At 49.2% G+C, this 27,802-nt stretch overlaps 1 protein-coding gene across 8 annotated transcripts in view; it reads right to left on the bottom strand.

The window, feature by feature from the left end:
• JARID2 (jumonji and AT-rich interaction domain containing 2) overlaps positions 1-27,802 on the bottom strand; it is a 255,628-nt gene that overhangs the window by 62,989 nt on the left and 164,837 nt on the right. For 6 of the 8 annotated variants that reach the window (XM_032341156.1, XM_032341153.1, XM_032341154.1 and 3 more), the window contains one exon: positions 3,014-3,183. The exons of the other annotated variants lie outside the window; for them this stretch is intronic. In XM_032341156.1, the coding sequence (XP_032197047.1) occupies positions 3,014-3,183 (170 nt within the window). The remainder of the gene's footprint in view (positions 1-3,013; positions 3,184-27,802) is intronic. 8 annotated transcript variants of the gene reach the window in all.

The raw sequence follows: 27,802 nt of genomic DNA, 5'->3' as shown, positions 1-27,802 counted from the left end.
ACGATCAAATGAACAAATCCACTAGGGATGACTAGAGCCAGATTTCTCGGTCTTTAATGTGGAAAGGAAGAAAACCAGAATGCACCCACAGATGTTGAACTGAAATCAGAGGTTATCAGTGCCAATTCACAAAAGTGGACCTACATGTAGATATGCTAAGTGAGCACATGTGCACATCTGTACACACACACGTTCCTGTGCACACAGGCGCGCACACCCACACACACACACACACACACAGCCCGCATTCACAGAGCACCTACGATAAAGGGCACTCTAGCGAAGAGCACACTGCAGGCCCAGACCGTGGCTCCTTGGAGAAACGGCTGGTCCCAGAGCTCAGCAAGCGAAAGGAGGATGAGCCCGGAGCAGGGCTGGGCCCAGAAGCAAGGCTGGAGGGGAAGACAGGGACAGGGCAGAAAGGACAAAGAAGCCAGCTCAGAGGGGCTGCACGGAGGAGATATGGGACAATCTGAACATCAAAACAGAGCACGAGAGGCGTGTCTGGCTGCTCAGGTAGTAGGACACATGACTCAGTCTTGGAGTTGTGAGCCCCATGCTGGAGGCAGGCAGACTGAAAAAACTTCAACTTCAGTTGGAAAAAAATATCTATATCTATATCTATCTCAATGAAGACACACACACACACACACACACACACACACACACACACACACGTGTGGATATTTAGTAACTGGCTCCACACCCACTGTGAAGCCCAAGGTGGGGCTCGAACCCACAACTACGAGATCAAGACCTGAGACAGGATCAAGACGCAGACGCTTGACTGAGCCAACCAGGCATCCCAAAATGTACTTTTAAAAAATGGATTATGACCCTTTGAATGAAATAAGAATCAAGCCCATACAGATTTTCAAAAACTAAATAGTGTTTGATAAGAAATGGAATAGGGGGTTCCAAAGGACCTCCCACGAAACACTGCCAAAAACACTAAACGTTGAATCTAATGATGAGGAAACACTCGATAACCTGAATGGAGGGCCACTGCACAGAACAAGTGGCCTAGAATCTCCAAGAGTCCGAGACAAAGACTGGTGGGGGGAAGAAGACCGCACACACCTGCTCCAGAGGAAGACCATTAAAAATGCCCAACTGAGAAAGAAAGGAAAGAACGAAAGAACGAGAAAAAGGAAGAAAAGGAAAAGAGAAAAAGAAAAAACAAAACGCCCAACTGGGACCTGGATCTTCCCGCTCTAAACTGGAGCCTCTCTCTGGGGCATCGGAGGCCAGCCCGAGAAGAGAGCTTGTGAACAGGAGGGACAGATCACTGACAACCTTTTGATTTGGATCATTCTGGAAGAATGTCCTTATTTTAAGAAAATACACGCTAATGTGTTAATAAGGAGTGATGGGGTACAGGGTGGAAATTCTCCAGTCGTCTAGGAAAAGAAAAATTCTATCCTACTGAAATCTTGCGGTAAGTTATTTCATAAAACTATTTTTTTTCAAGTACAGAACTCTAACCCTCAAGCCCCGTCCTCCCCCCAAAATGACCCACAGCAAAGACCTCGACCTCTCACTCCCTTTCTGTCAACGAACCTCACCAGAGGAAACCTCCATGTCCACAGCTTGCTCTACTCCAACACTTCTCTGCACCTCCCATGGCCGTAAGAGGCTCTCTGACAATCTCGCACCTTCTTCAACAACTGTGATGAAGTTAGTGCCTGTAGCAGCAGCCAGTTTCCCGAGTCAGACCGTGCAAATCCAAACTCAACCTTTATTGAAAAACGTGAGCCTCAACCTTGCATTCTGTTCCTCAGTCCTGTTCACATATAGGGACCACTATTTTCACCATTTATATACAGTCGAACCTCAAACAATGTAGGGGTTAGGTAGGGGTGTTGGAATCCCTGTGTAACTTATGACTCCCTCAAAACTTAACTAGTCATACAACCTACTGTCGACCACAAGACTTTCCCATAACATTAAAAGGCTTAACACATTTTGTATGCCACGTGGATTATATATTGTGTTCTTGTAATAAAGCTGGAGAAATGAAAAGGTTACTGAGAAAATCTTAAGGAGGAGAAAATACACACCCTGCTCTATTTAATGTAACACAAAACAAAACCACCCACACGGAAGGGAGCCTGGGGCTTTTCAAACCCACGTCATCCAAGGGTCAACTATACTTGGAAGTTATTGCCTGAATTCTTCCCAGAGTGGTACAGAGAAAGTGTGAACCTCACTCGATGTGACTTACGACAGGCTTTACAACACTTGAGCAAAGGAGACCATCTCCACTCACATGCCCTAGGGGCGGGGCGGAGGGGGGGTGTAGGTCACAGGACAAGCCCTGTGTTGGCAAAGCACGTGTGTGGTGGGGGCAGTGGAGTTCTGGAAGGGGAATGGGGACAAGTCAGGTTGTAACAGTAAAGCTATAGAAGCAACAATCTGGGGGCCCCTGGGTGGCTCAGTGGGTGAAAGCCTCTGCCTTCAGCTCAGATCATGATCCCAGGGTCCTGCCCCGCATCAGGCTCTCTATTTAGCAGGGAGCCTGCTTCCCCCCTCCCTCTCTCTGCCTGCTTCTCTGCCTACTTGTGATCTCTCTCTCTGTGTGTCAAATAAATAAAATCTTTAAAGAAAGAAAGAAACTGGGGCCCCTGGGTGGCTCAGTGGGTTAAAGGCTCTGCCTTTGGCTCAGGTCATGCTCTCAGGGTCCTGGGATCGAGCCCCGCATTGGGCTCTCTGCTCGGCAGGGAACCTACTCCCCGACCCCCGGCCTGCCTCTCTGCCTACTTGTGATCTCTGTCAAATAAATAAAATCTTTAAAAAAAAGAAAGAAACTATGATCCGAGGCACTGTGAAGAAGCCAAGAAAGGGGACTTAAGTGTCAAATGATAATATAAGGAGAAAGAGGAAAGCTCCAATAGCCCCTTTCCCTCCACCGCACTGGGCACGTCCCACAGAGAACATGTAACTCTGGCGAACCGTCTTCCCTTTTCTTGCAACTAGGTTCCACCTCCCCAGCGGACAGGGGACACGGTCTCACCTCGAAGGCAGAGAAAGGTAAGAAAGTCTTCTGTCTTGGGCTTCCTTTTAGAGAGGTCAGAAATCTGAGTAGCTGGAGGGGGCAGCAATGGCTCCACTACCTTGACCGGAGTTGTGCTAGGGCTGTTCGGCTGAGACTGAGCAAACTTCCTTTGTGCTTGCAGCCTGGGCCTGGAAAAGCAAAGGAGAATTAAAAATGAATTAGGCAGAGATCGGAGGGTATAGATCTACGTGTGGCCATTAAGTCAGGACACGAGAGGCAGGGGAGAAAAAAAAAAAAAAAAAAAAAGACCCTGATTCAAGCAAACTCTTTCTAATTAAGGTTCTCTATCTCTCACACTCTCATGAACCCCAGGCCTGCTGCAGAGGACCATAAATTTGGTTAAAAGGCTATGTTTTACACACGGATATAAAATGGGCGCCCTGAGCGTGCCTGCACGAGCCACGTGTGGGCCAGGCATTTCCAACACCACATGTGGCCTTTGAGGACAGGGGATTAATGAATGGCTTTTTTAGTTTTAAATTAAGTCCGGAGTTATGACAAACACTCAAATCATCCTGCCACACGTATCCAGCAGCGTCTGCTTCAACAGGGTCCTGTCACCAACACATACACGATTCCCTTCATTCGTGCCCTTACACCAGGCCCCTGCCCCCAACCGCCTGCACACCACTGACCCTGTCTGCAGCCCCCTGAGGAAGCAGCCTCCCCACCTCCAATCTCTTCTGACCCCAATCCAGCCACACAAATTCGTTACATGAATGAAAGCTGACCATGCAGGAAAAATCGATTTCTCTAGTCCACCCGAAATACAAATTCTGGGTACCTTCTGCTTACAGCTGAAATCCAAACTTCATCCAGTCAGGGCTTCCAAAACCAGGCCCTGAATCTCCCCTGTCGGGCTTCCTCCCTGACCCAATCCCACACAGATACCGACCCCTCGTTTAACCGCGGCGTCTACAAATCACAACACTTCTCTCCTTCTCTGCTCTCCATCAACGAAGTTGGTCCTTTCTATCAGGAACCCTGACGAGGCCTGGAAAGCCTTCTTCACTTCCTACCTAGCACTGCAGCCGCCAGTTATTAATTTCCCTGCTTCCACGGAAGAATACTACCTCATTTTTAGTTTATGAGTAACCAACCTGACATTTATCACAGATGACCTCGATCAGCTCTTTCTTCACTGCAAAGATCGATTCACAAGGGGAGTGGCAGGTATTTCTGAGGGCAAGAACCCGCAGGTTAGACCTTCTGGCCAGCCCTGCTCATAAAGACGCTCAACAAACAGGATTTGAGGGCCAGGGGAGGGGAAAAAAACCAAGAGAGAAGAACCCACCAGGCAGCCCCATGGCACAGGGATGTGTCAGAATCCACATCCGAATCAATCCCTGTGTGCAATTGGTAACTGCCCCCGCCAAACAGCTTTGAGTGATGAATGTTAAAAGAACACCACAGAGATTAGTAAAGCACAAACAAATCTTCTTTTAACTATTGTCAGAAATACATAAAACAGTAATTGTTGTACCTGAAATGGTTGATGACTCAATACCTTCAGGTATTAAATCAACATTCTGGTATTTAACAAACTAGTACAGCAAAACACACACACACACACACACACCCTCTCTCCCCCTCTACTTTCTACTAAGAAACTAAAAAAAACTTTCACCTCCCCTTGTCCTGACCAGTCTCTACTCTTGCCTCCCTTCCCAACCCTACAAGAAACACCGCCGTACAGACGACAAGCCCAGTACCAACTAACGTTTGCTCAAAAGGGAGACAACACCCCCACTCCTTATCTACCGGGCAGCCTGAGGTCCTTGACACCCACAAACATCACGGCTAATCACAAGCTGCTGCGAACCCAGGACGAGCCACAGTGAAGCAGCCACATTCGCAAGCTATCAGCAAAGAGTTAAACAACTTTAAGGGAAACTCCCAGATATTAAAAGGGTAAGAGAATGGGGCAACACCACTGTCCCCCTGTTATGGAGAACAAAGAGTTTTGTAACCAACGGACTGCCCCGCATACCCCACACACGACACAGGACAAGCCACCGAGCCCAGAGGAGGGCCCTCTAGGGGGAGATGCTGAAGGACCAGACGGAGATGGGGAGGGAGGGCAGGGGAGAGACTGAGACAGCACAAGGGTGCTTCTCAGACTGCGGGGATCACGGCTGTTGAGTCTGGTGGAGTCGGTGAGTTTGGTTATGTTTCTCCCTCTGCACTTCCTATCAGTTGCAAACAGGTATTTTTATAATAGGACTAAATTGCGGGGGGGGGGGGGATATGAAAAAGGAGGGGGCAAGCTAAGCTCAAGCTTATTATTAGACTCGCAGACATCATACAGTTTGACAGAGTGACTGGACCTTTCTAGCTGCTCCTTCTCAAGTTCTGCATTCAACTCCCCGGTGCAGGCAGCAAGGGCGTCTGGAGGAAGAGGCAGGCAGGAGGCAACTACCGCATCCCCACCAGCCAGAACCCCACAACAGAAGGCCACCATCCGGGTGGACGGACCCCACAGAACTGCCCCGCCCCTCCAGCAACAGTCCCCTCCCTGTGAAAAGTAGAAGCCCCCTCACCCTCGGATTCCACCTGACAAGTTTATCCTTTTAAACTGGCAACTGCAGGAACACGCCCATCTCCGACTAATCGGACCCAATTCTCACTCTGAGCATTAAAGAAACCGGACAGAAGTACTGCCTGCAACGTGTGGGCTGCCGCTCACGGCTTTTTAAAAAGTCAGCAACAACAAACGCCACCCGTCATGAGCCCGCATGGAAGTCCGACACGCACACACGCACGAGGCGGGAAAATATTCCACAAATCTGGGACGCAGGGGATAAAGTGCTCCCACCCCTGTTCGAATAAAAGGCATTTTTTGCCTGATGACTTACTTGCTTGGTGAGAGCATGAAAAATAAAGTCGTTAACAGATTTAAAAAATGGCAGGCAAACAAATTACCCCTTAAAAGAATAAGCCAAGCTCCCAAGTGATAAAGTGTTTGCAAGACCCAGATGAAAGCAGGGACTGAGCTGCAAGACAAACCAGTATCAGAAGACTCTCTCTTTTGCACAAAGTGCAGGTCTGTGGTTTGGCTTCTCATCCTGCAGAGTCCTGGGAGGATCACAGAGGTGCTCGCGGGGCCCTGCTGGTCCCACACAACAGGAGAGTCTGGATGACCCGGCGTGGAGGCCACACCCACGGGGGTAAGCCCGCTCGGCCTGCTCCACTGTGCAGGGCACGTTTGAGGCGATTTATTCTAGAATGCCAGATACGAGGAAATAAGTGCATGTTACTTTCAGTCAGTAAAGAAGGGGGAGGTGGCAGGTTCCCAGACATGAAGCACATACAGAGTGTCTCCACCTGGAGAGGCCGGGGAGAAAGGATCTCTGTGGAGCAGAGGCACAGGCCACACAGGCCACCCACCGAAGGCTGGAGAGGGAGGTGGAGGGCCAGTCTCCGGCAGCAGCCAGCAGGTATACCCACCGCCGGGGGCATTTACTTCACCCACCCCCTTCCAGCGGCTGACACACTACCCACAACCACGTGCACGGTCCTTTCCATTCCTCAGCCTGAAGATGTCTGAAAAGGCCAACACTGTTTGGACAAAGACTGTTCCCAATCATCGAGAGGGTGGACAGAGTATGGGGCCCCGGGGTCAAGTGGAAAACACTATGTGGGGCCTTCAGGGTTGGCCAAATGGCCATCCACTGCCCGCTGGGGACCCATAGCAACGCCAGCATTCGGAAAGCACAGAAGGCGTGTGTGTTCCTCACCCAAACCAGACGGGTCGACCAAACCATGATGCAGTCCCTTGTTTGTTTTATTAACTGATCAAGGAAGGCGTTTCCCCTTACAGAAGGCTTCCTTCTAGAAACCTAGGTACATCCTTAGGTCAAGAAAACCCAGTTAAAGCAAACTCTCCGCAAGCCAAGTTAAACAGATCAAACCGATTGAAACCAGCGGAGGAAGACATGAATAAATGGATTTACAGAAGAATAAATACACAGAGGCTTCCATTTTATTTACTGTGTATTAAGATCAAGGGTTGGGGTGGGGGTGAGGGAGGAGAGGTGGTCCGGGGTCAAACCACGACACCACTGCCCGTCCACAGTGTGAATGTGTAGGTGTCCACCAAGTAAAGGACTAAAAAATTCAAACAGCAAGCTCAGAGAACAGAGATACAAGCCTGCTACTTGTTTGGCGTTTGAGACAAATGTTAAAAGCTAAAGTCTTTAGATTATTTTGGAAGGATCTTGCCAAGATCATCCTCACTACACCGATCAACCGAATGGGGGGAAAGCTGTCTGGGGCCATACGCAGCTTGGGTGCCGGGCAACACGCACGACCAAAAGGTAAATGCTTGGTGCTTGGGTCGGAGTTTTCTTGGTCCCATCATGCTCTGTCCAAGTGGGGGTGGGGCCAGCCTCATCACTGACAAGGCCATCTGGAGTGCCTTTTCTCTAGAAGCTCCTGGGTCCGGGAGCCCCACATCAATTCACTCATGAGACAAAAACAAAAACAAAACCTCAGCCCTGCTGGGGTGAATCCCATTTAAGCTCAAGTGTTCCAAAAAGGACGAAAGAAAATGTGCTGAGAGGAACGTCAACCCACTAATCTGATCTCTGAGTGTCATTCTATGGAGAGAGAGATACATGCCCTAAGACAGAGAGGCAAATATCCCAAAAGATCATGCGTACTTGAGACTGCTCTCTCCATCTGGAACGCTCTTCCCCTTCACCTTGCCATGGCTGGTTTCCTGTCATCCAATGACAAGAACACTCCAGACCTGTTCCTTTTTAAGGAGGTCACCTTTTCACCGTCTCTGCTCACAAGTCTTCAATGTGGAGGGAAGGACCGAACCGTCCTAATGTAAATACACTGCCCATGACCAACCCCTCAAGCCCAATTCCACCCCCTGCCCTCTGGGGGCAAAGGAGGGTCTGCAGAGGACACTACTGCTGTGTCCCCTGCAAACGAGTGTCACCAGGTACAGAAGATACGCCCTCCAAGACACACCCTCCATCATGAAGGGAGGGCACAGCAGGAACCCTGAGCTGCTGTATCATCCATCCTGAGGAATCACACAGTTACACCCACGTGTTTGGAGCAGAGGGGCACAATGAATGCTATCCAGAGGGGCCAGAGAGAGATGGGTGGACCTCAACGAGACCCAAACGGAAGGGGAAAGGAAGAGGTTTGTGCTTCTGCCCCAGGGAAAATGACCAGCCATCCTTCTGTAAGTCTCCCCCAAAGGTCAGCCGGGATTCGGTGTCATTACGGATCTATTTCACAGGAATCCACAAGGCATCTGCCCACATGGTCACCATTTGTGCCATTTCCACGGTCATCACTTAGTTAATCCTGCCATGTGCTCACCATCAGCGGCGTCCAAAAGAAGCCAAGTGAGGTCTGGTTCTGGACCTCGACCACCGTGCTGCACAAGAGGCCATCCCACCACAAGGTACGATGCCCCTGTGGGTCCATGCGTCAAACTGTCGTGGGCCAGCATCCACCGGACCCAGGATGAGGGTCCGGCCGCAGCCCCATGCCTGTGGGACAGGCACACGGAGGCCGTGCGTACTGCGGGATCACACTGCCTGAGCTCCGGTGGGGGCCTCCATCCTCCCCCTCCTCCCTTCAACAACTCCCTGAGCTACACACAAAAGCTGGCACTATTTTTCTCCCGAAACTTCTCTCATTTGGGGTTCAATTGGCATGGCCAACAGTCAAAAGAATGTTTTGCTTGATTACTTAAAATTTTACCCAAATAAATCTTCAAGTATATTTCCTATTTAGGTTAAGGAAAAAAAAAGTTGAAGTAACTTTATGGGAATTAACAGATCAAGAGAAACATTGGCACTCTTCGGAAAGTTAACAAGCAGCAACACACCACCTACAAAGAAATGCCACTGACGAGCCAACTAAGTTTCATGCAAAATATTTTCTACTTTGTTAGAAGCCTTCCTGGGGCTCCTCCTGCTGACGGATGGCGCAGGCAGAGCTGTCGGAGGCTCACGAGGGGGCAGCGGTGACAGTCCTGGTTTCCCGGCCTTATCTACAGGACGGAGTTAACCAGCTTAGTGCTATCTGCATGCTCCATCTCTAGGACAGCCCTAAATACAGAGCGACAGCAACAGCAATTTCTAGGTTAATTACATTCCATTTCTGTCCAGAATTTCTGATCGTTTACCAACCCAAGGAGGACACAGCGTGTGGGCAGGACTCGGCTGGAGAAGGCAGGAGCGCAGGGCATCGAGCGATTTAAAGAAATGCCCAGCTGGCCCCTCGTGGAGGGGCGTGTCGGCCAAAACACCGTTTTATTAACTCAATTTCCCCATATGAAAACCATAAGCTGGCAAAATCCAATTACTTAGATTACATCTCAATTCTACACAAAGAGCAAGGAATGGGTGGGAGGGTCGGGTCTGTTCATTCAAAAAAAAAAAAAAAAGACACATCGTGTCTGGCAAACGCAAAATGACCGACAGGGCTGTGCTCTTTGTGCTGGGGTGGGAGTGGGGCCTGACGCTTTGCCAACTTGCTGAAAGGCCTATTTAAAAAAAAAAAAAAATTTCCTGTGTTTCCATCCCCAAAATAATTACCCACTCTATTCTACCCCAGACACACACACTACAAACCTGGCAGCAACTCAAAGAGATCAGGGGTGTATGTGTGTGCGCGTGTGCGTGACGGGGACTGTGGGGGGTTGAGCGGGGGGAATAGCCCCTGCCCAGGGCAAGCTGCCCACCAAATTCAAATGCAAGTGCAGTTGTGGGCAAACCACACAGGATGGCTGTAAACATCCTGGAGAGGAGAGAAAATAAACACATCCTCTCAAGTGAACCAAGAGGCCAGCACAGACCGACTCATCCCCCCCAACTGGAAAGAGAAGCCTTGCCAAAAGATGACCCCCTTCTACGCCTGCCTCCCACCCTGCTCCGAGCTGCCCAGCAGCGTTTGCTTCCCCAGGGTGTGAGGACGGCTCAGGACAGGAAAGGGAGGTCAGCGGGCTCCGGGAGGAGAGGCACACTGCAGAGAATGCTCGCCTTATGGGGTTTCTGGAGTTCCTACCATACTGGTTTTCACAGGCCTCGTTCCTTGCTTTAACTCCTCAACTAATGCAAGAGGACGGAGATGCTCAAAACCATAGGACAGGAAATACCTACAGCATTTGTCTCCGTGACATTACACAGGCAGCGATTCAGAGTCGAGGTCCCCAAACCCCTGAGAAGGAATGTGCACCAAGTCTGGCTCGGTCAGAGGATTAGAAAGGAAAGCACGGGGGTTTGAGAACCCCAGCTCTCGTTCTACTGAGACGCCCTCTAGGGCAGGCCGGCCTCCTAGTCCTTCATTAAAGCCGGGGGGAGCGGGGCGCAGCGGCACACTGTGGAAAGGAGAATATGGAAGCCCCTTCTAGCTCCCTCTCATCGGACCTCATCTATAAAACTTGAACACAGTAATTCCTTTAATAAATTCCCCTTGGGGCTGCGACTTCACAGCTCCACATGAGAAATACCCAACTTTCTGCCCGTGCCCAGTGGGAAGTCAGAACGTTCTCTCAATCTCCCCGACGCCCGCAGGGCTCCACTCTGAGCACCGAGTTTCTAACTACAGCTCATTAGGGGATAACACCTCGATTCTGAGATAAACTGCCTGCCTAGCACTTCAGAAGGCGGGAGCAGAAAAGTTAAAATACATATACATTTTTTATATGGTACAATTCCAGAAACCATTCCACAATTCCGTTAGATGATCCTACACCTGCTTAAGATTTCACCTTTCCGGGGTGCCTGGGTGGCTCAGTGGGTTAAAGCCTCTGCCTTCAGCTCAGGTCATGATCCCAGGGTTCTGGGATCGAGCCCCGCATCGGGAATCTCTGCTCAGCAGGGAGCCTGCTTCCTCCTCTCTCTGCCTCTGCCTACTTGTGATCTCCGTCTGTCAAATAAATAATAAAATCTTTAAAAAAAAAAAAAAAAGATTTCACCTTTCCAATCATAAATAAAATCCCTCATGTAGGGTGACACCCCAAGTTCCCACTAACTACCAGTAAGCCAATGCAGAACAGCATCTTCCTGAGAAAAAGAGTACTCAGGCACATAAATGTCAGGCGGGCGGGGACAGCCCCCACAAACAGTATACAGAGTAACATGCAGTGAAGCTTCTGATTCAATTAATTAGAAATTATGCAATTATGCTTTAAAAAAAAAAAATCTTCCACGGCACCCTGAAATGTCAAAGAACCAAGGACAGCCTGGAGATCATGACTCTGTCGTGATCAAGGAAATATTTGACACTGACTTCTTTTGTGCGCTAGAAAGCAACCATGTCAAATTTGAGAAGGATCATCATTAATCAACAATTAAAGCGGCAACAAAGCCCTTTTGTTCTGTCAGTCACAAACGTCCCACGTGTTATGGTTTACCACCTATGGAAAACTGCCTGCTTTTGCCAGGCCAGGCACTAGAACCTTCTTTTTATCAGGGACCCAACCTCAACCCCAACCCCAGGATCCAAGAGCTGCAAATGCTCTTTCTCTATGGAGACAAGTTTCACAGCAATCCTGAGCAAAAATCCTATCTTACAGCAGAAGCAAACAAGGTTCGGAGTCCTGGGATACCACATGGAAGTTAGGAATCCAGCCAGGACCTGGGCAAAGAAATTCCTGATACATATTGTAGTTACAAGGTGCAAACAAATTATCTGAAGTCCATTCAGTTTTAAAAGACTCAAAGAGCCAGTTAAAATGTTAATCTGCCTTTCCACTCTGTCTGGAAGTAGCACTGCCAATTTTGTTTTTAAAACATTTCAACAAAAACCCATGCTCTTCTCAATGTGAGGTTACTCAACACCCAGTTGCAAATGGCCAGAAAATCTCCCCGAATCCTGGCGATGGAGATGGTTGCGGGAGGGACAGTGAGTGCATCACCGGGTAAGGGAAGAATCAGGTCTTACTTCTTCTCTTCCTTCACGGAAATAAGGAAAATTCTATGAAAAAATGACCTCTTAGAATGCTTCACGACTCATTCATTAAAAAACAACACCCGGTGGGAACCTTCGAAGAGTACAACCACAGTCAGTCCTGTAGGAACTCCCCACCAGTAACACTCATGATGGGGTTGCGTGGTGGGGGAGACTCTTGACTCCGCCAGCACGTGACACACTAGAGCACAAAGGCAGTGCTCAGAACTAGTCCCGGAACGATCCAGAAGAGGCTTCGGCTTCCCACGTTCCTTGGTTTCTCAGGTAGTTACGTCAGCTAACTGAGACCTGCCTTACTGCACAGGGGGAAAAATAGAAAAGGGACCCTGCACCATTTCTTCGCCCACTGGAAATCCCATGAAATAGCCGACAAGCACCAAGAGATGGCAACAGAGAGTCCTCAGATGCCCCTGCTGGGATCACCACGGCAGAGAAGGGCTTCTGATTTGGGTAGATTTAGGATAAGCCCTGGCATTCACCAAATTTTAAGACCCACACTAACGATGCTGGCTAAGAAACCAGCCGCTGGGTAAGGAAAGCAACAGGATGAACACTTGTCTAGGTCCTAAAGGTATGCCAGGGCTAAAATCTGCAGGACTGGCTTCAGAAACACATGCCTCCCCCCAAAGCGATTCTTACCACCAAGAAAAGATATAGCAAAACTGAAGTAATGTACCACGGTCTGAGTGTTTCCTTCACGACAGAGCCCAAAATAGTCCTCTTCAGGCTCTGACAGAAATTCATGTAGTAGGCCGAAACACAATCCTGCGCAACCCCTGTGTGGGGTGTTACTGAAGCTCTCCCCGCCTGAAATGTTGAGTGAAGTCTGCTCTGTAATAAAAGGATTCACTACGCCTCACACATTCTCTCTTCTTGAACATTTAAAGCTTTGTCAGAGAGGCAGGCAGAAGAAGCAGGGTCCCCACTGAGTAGGAAACCCGATAGGGGACTCGATCCCAGGACCCTGGGATCATGACCTGAGCTAAAGGCAGATGTTTTACCGACTTGAGCCACCCAGGTGCCCCTCCCCTCCATTTCTTAAAGGTTTTATTTATTTGAGAACAAAAGAAAAAGAGCGTTTTCTTGAACATTCATGAAAGAGGTCTAGGCTCTTACGACAATTGCCTAAAGATGAGGAACCGCGATCATAATTAAAGAAATCTGCTAATGGCTAATGAATATAAATGGCAAGTAAGTACCCTCTTTCTTATTATTTGTACTTTGTAATCCTGGATTAATGGTACTAAATTCTTGCACCAGGAAATGGGGGCTCAATCCAGACGCAGACGGCATCCCAGACGCAGCCCCTCCTCTCAGGCTTCGTGACGCTTCCGCCAGCTGCCATGATGAATCTAGGAGACGTGTCAGTGGTACGGGAATTTACATGAAAAACAAGGAAACCATGTCAATCCAAAGAAGGCAAAAGACGGTCAACAGATGAATGCATCAAGAAGATCTGGTGTATACATAAACTGGATTATTATTCAGCTCTAAGAACGAATGAAATCTTGCCATTTGCAACATCATGGATGGAGCTAGAAAGCATAATGCTAAGGGAAGTCAATCAGAGAAAGACAAAAGACCGTATGACTTCAAGCACATGTGGAATTTAAGTAAAAGGAAAAAAAAGAGGCAAACCAAGGAACACTCTTTTTTTATTAAAGATTTATTTGAAAGAGAGAGAAACAGCCCGTGCAGCAGGGCCGAGAGAGGCAGAGAGAATCTCAAGCAGACGCCCCACAGGGCACAGAGCCCCAGCCTGGTGTCACTACCTGAGCCCAAATCAAGAGCTAACCACCCACTCAACCAACTAAGCCTCCTGGGCACCCAAGCAACAGACTCTTAACCACAGAGAACAAACTCGTGGTTACTGAGGTGGGGGAATGGGCGTCACAGGGAATGAGGATTAAGGATCCTCCGTTGGGATGCAGCAAGTGCTGAGTCACCACGTCATACACCTGAAACTAGTACGTACTGTATGTTAACTATACCGGGATTTTCAAAAATTAAACACACACACACACACAGAAGGCAAAAGGGAGTCAAAGGCAGAAAAATCGGGAAAATCACCCTCCTAACAATGCCTAGAATATCCCCCACGCAATGCTGAGCGTCCACCCATAATCCAGGCTGCACGGTGTCACCATTCGTCAGGCTGGGAAGCAGAAACATCTTTCCAAGTGCCATCTGCGGACTCGAACCAAACCCCGTGACCTCTTCAGCCAGAACAGTAAAGAGGAATGAGGGAAGGAGAGGCGCACGTGTCATGTCTTACGAACAACAACTCGTGACATCTGATCTCAAAAGCCGTCCATGACCTCAGGTAAGGTCCCGCTCTCCAGCATGAAAGTCCTCCCAGTCGCTCCCACCAGCCACCTGGCAGGGCAGGTGTGAACCCCGGGGCCTTCACCTGAACGCACCACGTGGAGAGAGTCCACCTCTGTGCACAGAAGCCACTGACAGCAGACAGTGAACATCTGTGGCACGTACACGCCCACCGTAACTGTGGTGCCTGAAATGAATCTTCCGGAGGGTCTGGTGAGGAGGTCCTCAGGCTAGACCTCATTTACAGCACAAAATAGAAGCTTCTCCAAGAGAGGAATGTCATTCTGACCACGGGGGAGCTTGTCGAATATGTTTATCTCTCTTCCAGCCATTTAACCAACAAACCCCTGCTGTTACTAAGATGAGTGACTTATCGCTCCTTTTCCCGAGATCTCATATTTGTCTCTGCCAGGATACTACAGAAATAGCTCGGTGGACTTTCACAGGATCTGAGCAAAGCCTGCAGGAGAAACTCCTGGCGGAGGGACCGGGAGCGTGCAGAAATCCAAACAACCCCACCCCCCAACCCGCCCTGCTGTAGCCCACAGACTAGTCGGCTTCCCTCTGCGCAGCTCGACTCCCTGACAATTTCCGACCCCCACTTAGCTCCAGGAAACAAACGGAAGTCTAATCTGTTAGAGAAGACTCAAGATAAACACCCCAGCCGCATGGACCACTTCAGCAGCCCCAAAGGGCTGAAAGACTTCCTGTTCAGTTAAGCCCTTCGTGAATCCCCAGGGCTGCATGGAGCCTGTTCTCCTGGTCTACAAATGGGAAGTGATCAAGCCATGAGATCCGCGTCCTTCCCACAAAGAGGGCCATGGCCACGGACCTGGTGCTCTGCTTCAGTACTGCCTGGTTCCACTCATGTTCCAGGAAGGGCAGGACCAAAGAGAGGGCAGGAGGACCAAGAGCAAAGACCAGAAGAACTGGGTGAGAACCCCAAAGCTCTAAGCGATCCTAATAGAACGTGAAAGCAACAGAGGAGGGCAGATGCATGGGGGAGATGGGCAGCGACCCCACAACTGAAACAAAGGTCCTTCAACAAGGGACGTTCTCAACATTCATGAGCCAGATGATTAAATAAAAGTGACCCACCTCCAAAATCCTGGTTTTTTTCAACCCACTTCACACCCAGCTTCCCCACTAAGAGTAATGAACGACTGTGATGGGTCCCTATAAGCCCATGCTTGCCCATGGCCCCCAGGGTGCTCCCCTCAGTCCACCGCCCCACCAAAACCAGAACAAGCTACCTAGCTCCGCTGAGTGGGCGAAGCTCTCTGTCAAAGGGACTGTCTTCAGCGTTCTTTGCAGGCGATGCTGCTCCTCCCCCACAAGGCAAGTTCCTTGAGAAGGGAAAGGGGAGAGCCCAAAGGGCTCGGTCAGGAAGGGAGGGGGCAGGCAGGGGCCGCACCACGCAGGAGGGGTTGGGAGAGTGGGGGGAACCGGTCACAACTCCCCAGACGTTCAGAAACAATGGTACAGGCTCGGAACCCTGGGAATCAGCGACATCCTCCTTGACCCTGCAATCCACGGATGAACCCCAAGAGGCAGAAGCTGAGTTCAGCTGGTTCAGCAGAATGATCTGCCAGCAAACTGGGCCAATCAGAAGGGGGCTCGTAGAGACGTGGGTGCAGCCAGGGAGGGCCACGGGGTGCAGAGCCACTCCCGTTAGGAGTCTCCTCAATTCCACCAGCCTGAACACGCCCTAACGGTCTCCCTTTGATCGCAGACCCATCCATCTCCAACTGTGTCAATACGCCGCCAGACACCACGCTCCTGGCCATCCATCTGTCCTGGGAAGGGTGGCCGGGCCTCCACCTCCAGCAACTTGTCACCAGGCCTGGTCAGAGCACAGTTCCAGCTGGACACTTACGGCTTCCTGCCCCTCCTCTGCCGCCCGACTCCCACCCAACCAAAGTCCCCTCGGAGAGCAGTGGTAGCCCCCACCCAGAAAGGGTCCAGGACCCTGGCTCTAACTGGTTCAAGAGAGAGCAGGCATGCATTTTCTCAGCTTATTCTTTCAACCATTCCCGTCCAAGGTTACCTCTGTTTGGCATATTTTACACAGCTCCTGGCATCCCAGAGGTCACCTAGTACTTTCAGAAGTGGACACTTTGACGGAGTTGTGGGGTACAGTAGTCTAACTTCACAGGGTTTGGTTTTGTTTTTAAGTAATTTCTTTTTTGGCTTACCATTTTAAAAACAGAAACCATGACACAAATCAGGACTGCAAACACACAGGGCATGACAGAGGCTGCTGATGCCACCGGTCAGACGTCCTTGCTCTCGGCTGCCATGGTCTCTCAGTTCCAGGATTACAGAGACAGCAACAAACTCGACAAGGGATTGCAAAACAAAACTGGACTCGGTGGCCGAACAGACACGCAGTGAAACAGTAAATGAGCTCAGATTATCCCCGTTCTGTGTGTCTGGTTTCTTCTTGGAGAAAGGAGAGGAAAAGGACAAGCCCGGGAAGTAAGGGGCCCATGAAGGACACCACCCGCCACGCAGTGTGAGCACAAGTGTGCGTGTATCTGAAAGGGGCGCGGAGTCAGAGGGAGATGCCGCGGTGTGCTGGAGCACCGAACAGACACACAAAGGAGGCAAACGCTGTCTTCTGGGTCTGAGCACGAAGGCTACAGTTTCGGGAAGTGCGGGCTCGTCAACCCACAGCAGGACAATATAAAACATGGCCTGCGCTCCAGCAGGGAGTCGGCTGGGCCCCCGCACTTTGCCACTCCCGCCAGCCCCTGCAACAGCTTCCCTCTGAGATAGAAATAGGTTTGGAAATGCAATCACTCACCGCAAAAGAACTTTCCAGGAAGAAAGGTACAATTTATTCCTTCCTAGCCTCCTCTTCTCAAGCAAACAACAAAGACAATCTCACACCCCTGGGCTTCCATGCTGATTAGTTCAACAATAAAATCATAAAACCACGGGGCTGGAGAAGACGGGTGTGGCTCCCGGGGGGGCCTGGAGCTGCTGGGCCAGACAGGTCCACCTAGAGCTCCAGAGACCCCCAACCCTAAAAAGCCAGGCCTGAGGAAGAAAACACCACATATCAGGGGAGGACTCATCTCCAGAGTCTGGCTCTCTCATCTTCTGAATTCATTTCAAGTAAATGTGAAAACAGAATATCAACACCAGACAAAAGACCGACTTGGAGAAAAAGAGCTAAGTGCAGGCCAGGCCATGGAGATAAGAACCCTGCGCACTGGCGGTGGAAACACAGACTGGTGAGCTTCCTCAAAAAATTAAAATGAGAACTACAGGACCATGGAGCAATTCCAGCTCAGCCAGATAGCAGGAGGAAATGGAAACCCTCTTGCAAATGCACACGTGCAATCCTGGGTTCACCACAGCATTATCTACAACGAGACCCGAGCCACGGAAATAAGCTCTGAGGCCATGGGGGGCGGGGGGGGATGCATCAAGAAAACATGGTACACAGAATAAAAAATGGAGTATTATTCAGCCATAAAAAGGAAAGAAATCCTGGAGCATCATGTGGGATGTGGATAATCCTTGAGGGCATTATGTAAGTCACAGAGAAGAGTGACCTCACTATACTTATATGTGGAGATCTTAGAAAACCTAAGTTCTAGAAACAGGGTAGAATGGTGGTTTGTGTGCGTATGTTGTGTGCACGTGCACATGCATGTATGGGGGTATGAGTGAGAGAGGGAGTGTGGACATGGTATAAACTTGCAGGTGATGAGTAAGTTCTGGGGGTAGAATGGAGACTAGAGCTAATACTGTACTGCATACTTAAAAGATAGAATGCAAATCTTAAAACCATTAACACACACACACACAACCCCCACACACAGGAAACTATGTGAGCTGATGCGTGTGTTACCTAGCCTTATTTGGCAATCATTTCACCATATGTATGTACACCAAATCATCAGGTCACACACCTTAAACTTAACACAATGTTATAGGTCAATAAAGCTAAAGCTGTGAAGGGAGACACACATACACATGCAAGCGTGTGCGCATACACTCGAATGTAACCCAACATTCAGGAAATCTCAAAGCAGCCAGAATTAAAGACCCCACTTGGTAGAAACTAAAAGCATTTGCTATTAAGACAACTGCAGGGGTTGCCTGGGTGGCTCAGTCAGTTAAGCGTTGGACTCGACTTTAGCACAGGTCACGATCGCAGGGTCATGAGATTGAGCCTCAGGTTGGCCTTTGTGCTGGGCATGGAGTCAGCCTGGAAGTCTCTCTCCCTCTCCCTCTGCAACACCCCCACCCACTCTCTAAAGAAAGCAATCTTTAAAAATAAACAACAAACAAATCCAGATCTCTTTATAAAGAAGTAAAAATGTCATTAATTAAGACCAGCCACAAGAATTCAAAGAAATGGGGCACCTGGGTGGCTCAGTCAGTTGAGGATCTATCTGTCTTTGGCTCAGGTTGTAACCTCCAGGTCCTGGGATCGAGCCCCTCATCAGGCTTCCTGCTCAATAAGGAGTCTGCTTCTTCCTCTGCCTCTGCCCCCTGCTGGTGGTGTGTGCATAATCTCTCCGACCCCCTCCCCCTCTCTCAAACAAATAAATAAAATCTTTTTAAAAAAGTGGGGGGCAGGGGTGAAATGTCCCAGCACAGGAAGACTCCTAGGGTCCTGGAACAGAAAGAAAACTGAAAAATCCTATTCTATTGTTGGCCATCTTCTCATCACTCCCCTCCCTCACCAGACAAGAGGGGAAACAGTAGCTCAAAAAAGTTATTTGGTGACTAGAGCAGCATTAAGCTACTACTGAATACTATTCGAGAACACACAATGACATTCTATCAAAATACACCATTAGCAGTCCATGGAATTCACACAATGGAATTCTGAGTCACTTGGATAAATGAATGGGTTGGTTTCCGGTCATGGGACACCCCGCCTGGGGAGGGGTTAGCGACGGTTGGCATGGCAATGGTAAACCAACACATTCCCATCCACTCCTGACAGTGGCTCAAATAAACACAGATGAGAGCTGACCCTATTTGCCCCTGCAAGAATTTGGTGAAAATCTCTCTCTCCCTAGCATCTCCTTATGGGAACGGGCTCCATCCCAATCTCTATACAACACTCTCTGGGAGATACCACTACCCCTTTAAAAACCCTACAGGCTAAAAATCCAACAAATTCCGTTTTAAAAGATAAGCCCCTCAGAAAATGTTGATCAGTAGGCAGAACTGCCCTTCACAGCAAGCAAGACTAGAAGCAGGAATTCTAGGTGCCCAGGGACCGCTAGAGTGTTATTTAGTGTCCTCTCTCCTTCTCCTGGTCTAAAACGCAACATGATTTGTAAAACCCGGAAGCTGTTAGGCACACAGAGAAAAGTGGAGACCGACTTTCGGAGGTGTGTGTTTTATGGATAGATTCTGCCGCTGGGTATAAATTAAATTAAATCTGGTACAAGGTGAACTGGGTGAAACCAGGGAAGGAATGAGAGGTGCATTAGCACACATGTGTATCTTCACCTCCTTTCCACCGCTACCCCGCCCCCCACATGCAAACACACGCACACTCTGCGAAGGACTATGGGAAACGCTCTCAGGCCTGCAAGAACCCTGACACCAGGGATATGATGGATACCGCACTGTCTGGCTGTCAGTCCGAATGCCATCTAAGAATATGAAGTATAAAGTGAAGAAATAACTTCACGTAGCATTGTTTGCACGTTTTCTTCCCTATGGCCCAGAAATGGTGGAAGCCATCCCAGACCTAGACGTACTGTGCCAAGGGTATGGGTGTGTTGAGTGCATCTATCTGGCCAGAGAGAGCATCACCCACTGTAACCCACAGTGAGCTGGGAATCATCTTAGAGTTAGGAAATTCAAGCCAGATGATGACATTCCCTTGCCAAGGTAATCTAAGGTTAAATCGCATTGTCTGCTTGGGGGAGCTGTTTGCGGCAGGAAAATCCTTTCGCTCAGATGGCAAGTGTTTAGGTCGGCAGTACAGTACACAAGCTATGATCTAAAGTGAAATTACACCAGAGAAATGCGGGGGATGGTGGGGTAGGGGTTGGGAGGGGAGAGGAGGCAGGCAGCCAGTGACGGGTCTATAAATAATTTCAAATAAACCGCAAGGGAAGGAAAGACATTATTACTCTTGTGTTTTTGCACAAGGCAGATGAACAAGCAGGAAGGAAACATTTGGGGACATATAAAGAAAAAAGTCTCAATAAGGCATGGTCTCTAGTAGGCACGAGAAGATCTACCAAGAGGTAAAAATTCTGACATCTAGGAAGGGAAGGGGAGAAGGGGGGGGTGGGGAGGAGGGCAGAAATAGTTGAATTCACACCACCCTTCACTCACTGGTCTGAGCAAAGGTTTGTACAAAAAACCCAAAACAGAAGACAACAAAATGATCACAGAGGGGGCACCCGGCTGCCTCAGCAGCACATGTAACTCCTCATCTCGGGGTCATGAGTTCAAACCCCATGGTGTGCACAGAGCCTACTTCGAAACTAAATTAAATAATCATCAGAGAAGGACACCTGGGTGGCTCAGTGGTTAAAGCCTCTTGCCTTCAGCTCAGGTCATGATCCCAGGGTACTGGGATCGAGCCCTGCATCAGGCTCTCTGCTCAGCAGGGAGCCTGCTTCTCTGCCTACTCATGGTCTCTGTCAAATAAATAAATAAAATCTTAAAAAAAAAAAAAAACCATCACAGAGCGTACACCAAAGGGGGGGGGGGGGTGGTTCACTGAATTCATTTACATTATTACCTAGAGGAGTCACAGAAACCATCAAGATGAGAATATTCTGGTGAGAGTGAGCTCTTGGGGAGCGAAGCTACGGCTCCTTGATCTACTTGATCCAGGAGAACTGGTCCTAAGAATTCTTAACCATAGGGATAGTCATTGTCCATTCCCACAGCGGCTCTACACAGAATGGAGATCAGAGTAACACGCCAGCTGCTTTCAACCACACACAGCATTTAGTCCTTAGAGCAGTGGTTACCCGTGCGACCCTCCAACCCACAGTATCGGAATCATCTGGAAATCTAGTAGACATGTACATCCTCAGGCTTCACTTCAGAACTACTGAATGGAACCCTGGGGTGGGACCCAGGCGGCTGCATTTCAGCAAGCACACCGGCAGTTCTCATGCGAGCCGAGGTTCCAGAACCACCGGCCTGCAGCTGCCTCTATCCGGCAACGGAAGGGAGACTCAGACTTGAAGTAGCTTTTCAAGTGCATACATGTGAAGCAAAACAATCTACCTTACGCCAAAGCCTGTGCTCGTGGTGTTGTATACACCACATCCCTGGGGCCCTCCACTCCGAGCACCTGCCATGAAGGCTGGTTTAACTGGGGAGGCACTCTCAGGGATCTCCTTTGCATTTTACGTTAATGAGAACAAACTCAGTCCAAAGTGATATTAATTCTGGGTCTGTCCCCTTTTTTGTGGATAAGATCTACTTCCAAAAGCAGCACCAGAGGGGCATCTGAGTGGCTCAATTGGTTGAGCAACTGCTTTCAGCTCAGGTCATGATCCCAGAGTCCTGAGATAGAGCCTCCCATCAGGCTCCTTGTTTGGCAGGGAGCCTGCTTCTCCCTCTCCCTGCTACTCTGCCTGCTTGTCTCTGTCAAATAAATAAATAAAACTTTTTTTTTTTAAAGGCACCACAAAAGGGGCTGTATTATTGGTACTGTATGTACTGTAGTTCTAGTTTGCTTAGCAAAAATATATGGGCGCTGCTCAGCAGGGCCTGCCTGCTTACCTAAGCCAAGCATCCCTGGAAACGGACTCCCTATCGGCTGTATCCAGTAAGAGAAATGGGACCCTTCCCATTGGCATACCTTTGATGGCTACTACTTTACTGGCATTTCAACAAAAGCAGTTTCAATGTTCCCAGGGAACACTGGAGATACACCCTCTCTAGAAAAATCCACTGTGTGACCATCCAAACTGAGTCATTTCATAAAGCTGCTTCTTTGAAAGAGGAAAGGATACTGACGGTCTTCGATCTTTCCTTATACACTGATTCTTTTTTTTTTTAAAGTATGAATTTAAAATACCTATCTGGGACGCCTGGGTGGCTCAGTCGTTAGGCATCTGCCTTCAGCTCAGGTCATGATCCCAGGGTCCTGGGATCGAGCCCAGTATCGGGGCTCCCTGCTCAGTGGGGAGTCTGCTTCTCCCTCTCCCACTCGCCCTGCTTGTGTTCCTCTCTCACCATCTCTCTCTGTCAAATAAATAAATAAAATCTTTAATACAAAATATAAAATTAAAGAACCTATCTGGGCAAATGTAGGAGCCTGGTAAAAGATGAACCTTTGTAACTAAAAACCAGAGACGGCTGATGTCTGTCCTCAAATAGGAAAGTCTGTCCTGCTCGGCTGAGGCTTAAGCCAAAAAAAAAATCTTAAGAATATGGAAACGCACTTGTTTACACCCAAGGCCCTTGGTAGTAGGGGGAGCAACCCAAAAGGTGGGGTGCGTAAACCCTGCCCTTCTGGAAGTCCCAACAAGCAGGTCTCAGGCAGGAAAGGGAAGGCTGTACCTGACCCCCACCGCCCACCACCCCCCACAACAGCCCCAAACCCACAGCCTGAGGGCATCTTTCAGGAGTCACACCAGTTAGGCTATAATGGGAAAGATCAATATTTTCGTTTTGCTTCCTAAATCCCTTCGGACCACAAATGCCATTGTTCTCGTGAGGACTCACAGACAGCATGCCCGTCCTCTCTTACCCTTCGATTTCTCGTCTTTGGAACAGGGCATCTCCCTCCCGGATGACCTAGAAGGGTTTTGTTAATTCCAGCCTCACTCAAGCAGATCGGAGTCCAGGGGCGAGAGGAGTATAGAAGACACGAGAAAGGACGGCAAAGGCGGCTCAAGTCCCCACAAAGCAGAAGAACCAACAACAAGCTCCAGAAAGCCCATGTGCCAGCCCACAGTCCATAGCCCACACCAGCATTTGCAGAAACAACAAGCCCGTTACGGGCCCACACTGTACCAAGAACTTGAAGGCTGTCACAGCGAAGGCAAACATATTTCCTGGGGGCAGATAACAGGCTGAACAAATGTGTAACTTATGTTCCAGGAAAAGGAGAAATCAAAGAGAAATATATGTATTTAAAAACGGCGAGAATCCCATCCTGTAGGAGTCCTGAATGGACAGAACCTGAAAATTTTTCTTAAAGAGTTTAAGTTAATGAACCTATCAAAGGCTAATCACAAAGTAACCACGCTCCCCTCCCCCAAAGAAACTTTGGGCTGATTCATGCTCTTGGTTACTTGGAAGCACGGTCTTTCATTCTCCCTCCAAGTGTGCAAGAAGCCAAGGCAGGCTCGGGCCTGTAGAGAGAGGTCCCCTCGTCCAGCCATGGCTAGATAATCAGCCTGGCTGGAGCAGCTGGCCTTCCCTCCAGCTAATAACCAGTAAGCACTACACAGATTTACATCCGACTCCATCGGAGCCAAGGCGAGCTCTGTGTGTTTTTTAATTATAGTTTCAGAGAACAATCTCCTTGATTCACTAAAGCCCCTGGCCTACTACAGGACTACATTCTCAATAGAACCGACTTCATACGAAAGAAGCAACATCTCACCCGGCCTCCATTCATTTTGGAATCGGTCTGAAATCAAGCAGAACGCTGACAGAAAACTCATTTTAGTAAGACCTGGCTTTTGTTTTCCTTTTCAACGTTTCGTTCTCCCTCTGTGTATGTGGCAGACAACAGCAACTAACATTCGTGCTAATTCTACATAACGGACGCTTTCTGTCAAGTCGTCCTGTGTGCTATTTAAACTTTAAATTTTCTTCAAAAACTGAACTCGGAGAACACAAAAAGCTGCGTGTTCTACCTCTGGGGAAAAGCAAAATCTGGGAGTAGGAGATAAGAGGAGAGAATGCCAGATAAAGCTTATCACCATCGTCATCAGAGAATATTTATTGTCACGGAATTAGAGGATCAGGTTGAATATTTTAAAATATTTGAAGAGACTAGAAAACTGCAGCCAACCTCAAGCTGGCACCCCAGGAAGAACCACAGGGCTTTCAGGCAAGAAGGCATTTCTCCCTTCTCTTGGCATCCCACATTAATCATGGTGGATGGAAATTCACTGACCTTATACTGTATTAGTCTGAAGCCGCTGGAACCTGCTGTGAAATGAAAAACTTTCTTATATCCTAAACCCATTTTTTTGGTCCCAGGGAGCATTTACAGAACCGAAGAGCACTAAGAAGGGTGGAGAAACGGGGAGGGGAGAGAGACCAGAAAATTACATCACTACCGGGAAAAAAAAACAAAAACAACCAGTTTTTTCTTTCCTAACCCTTTAAAGATGAACAAACAACGATGGGTAATACTTCCAAAGCACACGACGCACAGACACACACAGGCACCCACCCCCAGTATGACAGAGTGGAGGGGAGAGATCTGGACGATTCTAAAAAGGGAAACGTGCTTCTCCAGTGTGACGACTCCTCCAGGAAGACTTCCTCTCCTGACAGTTTATATGGCTAGCGGTAGCAGTGGTTTATATACACCGACAAAAACACTCATCTATCTGTTGCATACAAGATACTCTGCTGGTCATCGGGGACACAAAGATAAACAAGGATCCCCGTCTGAGGGAGCTGAGGGTCAAACCCCTTTTAAAGCTTGAAGGACAAGTGAGCAGGACTGAGGCAGCGAGATGGCCCGCTTCCTTGCCCACACCGAGGACACAGACTCTACACACCCATTCTCTGAACAGTCCAAGCTAAGGGCACAGATCTATCAAGGTATTTTATAGGAGGATTACGCCCCTTAAATGCAAACCAAAGCAATGGAGCCTAAAGAAAAGAGAAAATATTCTTGGTCCAGTGTTTACCTTATTCCAAGGAAGGGGGGAAATTGGGGGGGGGGGGGACATACTTCTGATTAAGAGCTCTTCTTTACATTTCTAATAGCAGAAACGGACCAAAATCTCTCCCTAACAAGTCATTCAGACTGCTGTCTGCCTCCTTACCCTGTACTTGAGAATCTCTCCCGCCAACCCTCCAAAGTACGCCCAGCTCTAAAAATGGGGGGGTGGGGGGGGGGGAGCAGAAGTGCTTGGTACTCAAGAACACTGTCCTCGCATCCAAGCAGCCAAGGGAGGTAGAGAGATCGGGAACATTCTGCATCAAAAGCCAGATCTAACCACGGGTGCATAAGCACTCCCATGTGCACCACAAGGGACACTAAAAGCCATCACCCCCTTTGCAGCCGAGGTGCCTTCAAATCCCACAAACCCGAGGCCAGTGTCCTGCAGGGGAGCCCCCCAACCAGAACCCCAGGATTGTGTGTTCCCTCCCTGAGTTTCATCAAGGAGGACTCCCGGACAGATAAAAATGTCTCCAGGAGGGTCAGATACTGCTTCGACGATCAGGGGCGGCGTACACTTGTCCTCTGGGGTGCAGAAGGGAAGTGGGCAGAAGCTCGATGCATGGATGTTCGCGCTCATATTTAAGAGACTATGAAGAGCAGGGATGCAGGAAGAAGGCAGAGCCTGGTCCCTGGTTTCCATGGCAACCACAAGCCTCCTAGACCAGAATCTGCACGGGAGGTGGAAGTGATATCCCTGCAATCAGTTCTCCAGGGTAACGGAAACAGGAAATGGTCACGGCAGTCGGGACACTGCCTCAGGTGAAGTTCTCAAAAGCCATTTTCCTGAAACAAGTAAACATGGCGAGAAGCCGGGAACTGTAAGCAAATTTCAGGGGCAGCTGCCCACTCCCACAAGGGTCTAAAAATTTGCCTTCGGTAAGCCGGCTGGCCAACCTGTCCCCCTGAAGAGGACACACCTGAACCCAGGGAGGGCCCCACGCTTCCCACCTGCCTCGGGGATGAGCGGGGTGGGGGGGACTGTCTGTGCAGAAGAACCGGCCATCTACAAAGACCTCTCCAGACAGAATCCCACACCTGGTGGAAACAATACCTTAAGAGGAGCCCAGGTTCACCGAGGAAAAGCTGAATACGCAATTCCAGAAAAATAACCATGAAGAGAAACTGTAAGCTGGACGAGAACAGAAAGACACGGCTCTCCCTGCTTTAGACTCCTACAGACGACGGACCTCCAAGTACCACTCCTACCCCAAATTTCCCAGGCCAGATCCGTGCTGCTTTAACACAAAATTAAAAATGGAAATTCCACGCTGACTTCGAAACTCAAGACCGGATGGAGCCGAAGTAAATGTATGCTAAAAGCTCTCTGATCAAAACCAGAAAACAGGGGCGCCTGGGTGGCTCAGTGGGTTAAGCCTCTGCCTTCGGCTCAGGTCATGATCTCAGGATCCTGGGATCAAGCCCAAATTGCATCGGGCTCTCTGCTCAACGGGGAGCCTGCTTCCTCCTCTCTCTCTGCCTGCCTTTCTGCCTATTTGTGATCTCTTTCTCTCTGGCAAATAAATAAATAAAATCTTGAAAAAATAAAAAACAGAAAACAGTACAGCTTTCGACTAGGACGGAGTCCCCCGTCCACTCCCACCCCACACACACAACACTCCCTTTCGCTTAGCCAAGGACCTCTTATGTTTAACTCAACTCTTCCTCTGGTATAAGGAAGAGAAGACAAGACAAGACAAGAGATCAAGCTGAGGATATTTCATTTACTCAGGTGAACACCGGGAGTGTGGCCCCTCCTAGAAGCAAAGGCAACTAACAAATGCGAGTCATCCCACAGATTCAGTGCCTCTGAGCACATCTTGGCTGAGACTGACTTGGGGGCTACAACGGTAAAGCTAAAAGCCAAATGCTAAAAACTTACCAGGCTCCTACCTAGGGCTGGGCTAGGTGACTTCATTTAATTCTAAGAGCCACCGGGGTTGCTGGTCATTGCTAGCCTGCCTGGTGGCCCACCCACCTTGAAGCCCACAGCACGGTCTCTGCAGGCCTCTTGCAGGTGGGACATTTCTGAGCCCAGGGAGGGGTGGGGACGAGGTGTGGGATGTGCCCTGCTCTTACAACAGGCAACTTCTTACATCAACTATAAGAATACTAGATCAATTCTAGGGCTTCTACAAGATAGCAATAACTAGACTGGGACCTAATAGCCAAGCCGCTCCCCACTGCCCCACCTCTAAACCACCCCACCTGCCTTTTCAAAATTTCAAGAAACCCTCTGGTCTCAAGCTCAAAGAAGAATTAGTAAATAAACCCTCCCTCCCCTAGTCCCTCTTGTGAAGCCAGGGAGATCAAGCACAGAAGTACACAGGCCTTCCAGAAGCAGCCTGCTACGAAGCCTTAAGGACCACTTCCTGTGTCAAGGCTCAGCTCCCCGCCAAGGGCAAGTGAGAGGTTCAAGGCTCAGAGTGCTGGCTCCTGCTGCTCTGCAGGTCTCCTCCTGCGGCCCACCAGCCTGGGACACTGGCGTCCATCAGGTTATTAATGTGCCTCCAACTCCACACAGCAGCCGGTCACTCGAGCCCTGGGCACTGGGCCGGTCTCTTGGTCTCTCCCTCTCTCTCCCTGCATTATATGATTTGGCTGAAGAC

This window comes from Mustela erminea, chromosome 4 (assembly GCF_009829155.1).
Source record: "Mustela erminea isolate mMusErm1 chromosome 4, mMusErm1.Pri, whole genome shotgun sequence".
In the NCBI taxonomy this organism is placed as follows: Eukaryota; Metazoa; Chordata; class Mammalia; order Carnivora; family Mustelidae; genus Mustela; species Mustela erminea.
Note: the sequence above shows the minus strand (reverse complement) of the source record. Positions and strands in the feature narration are given on the sequence as shown.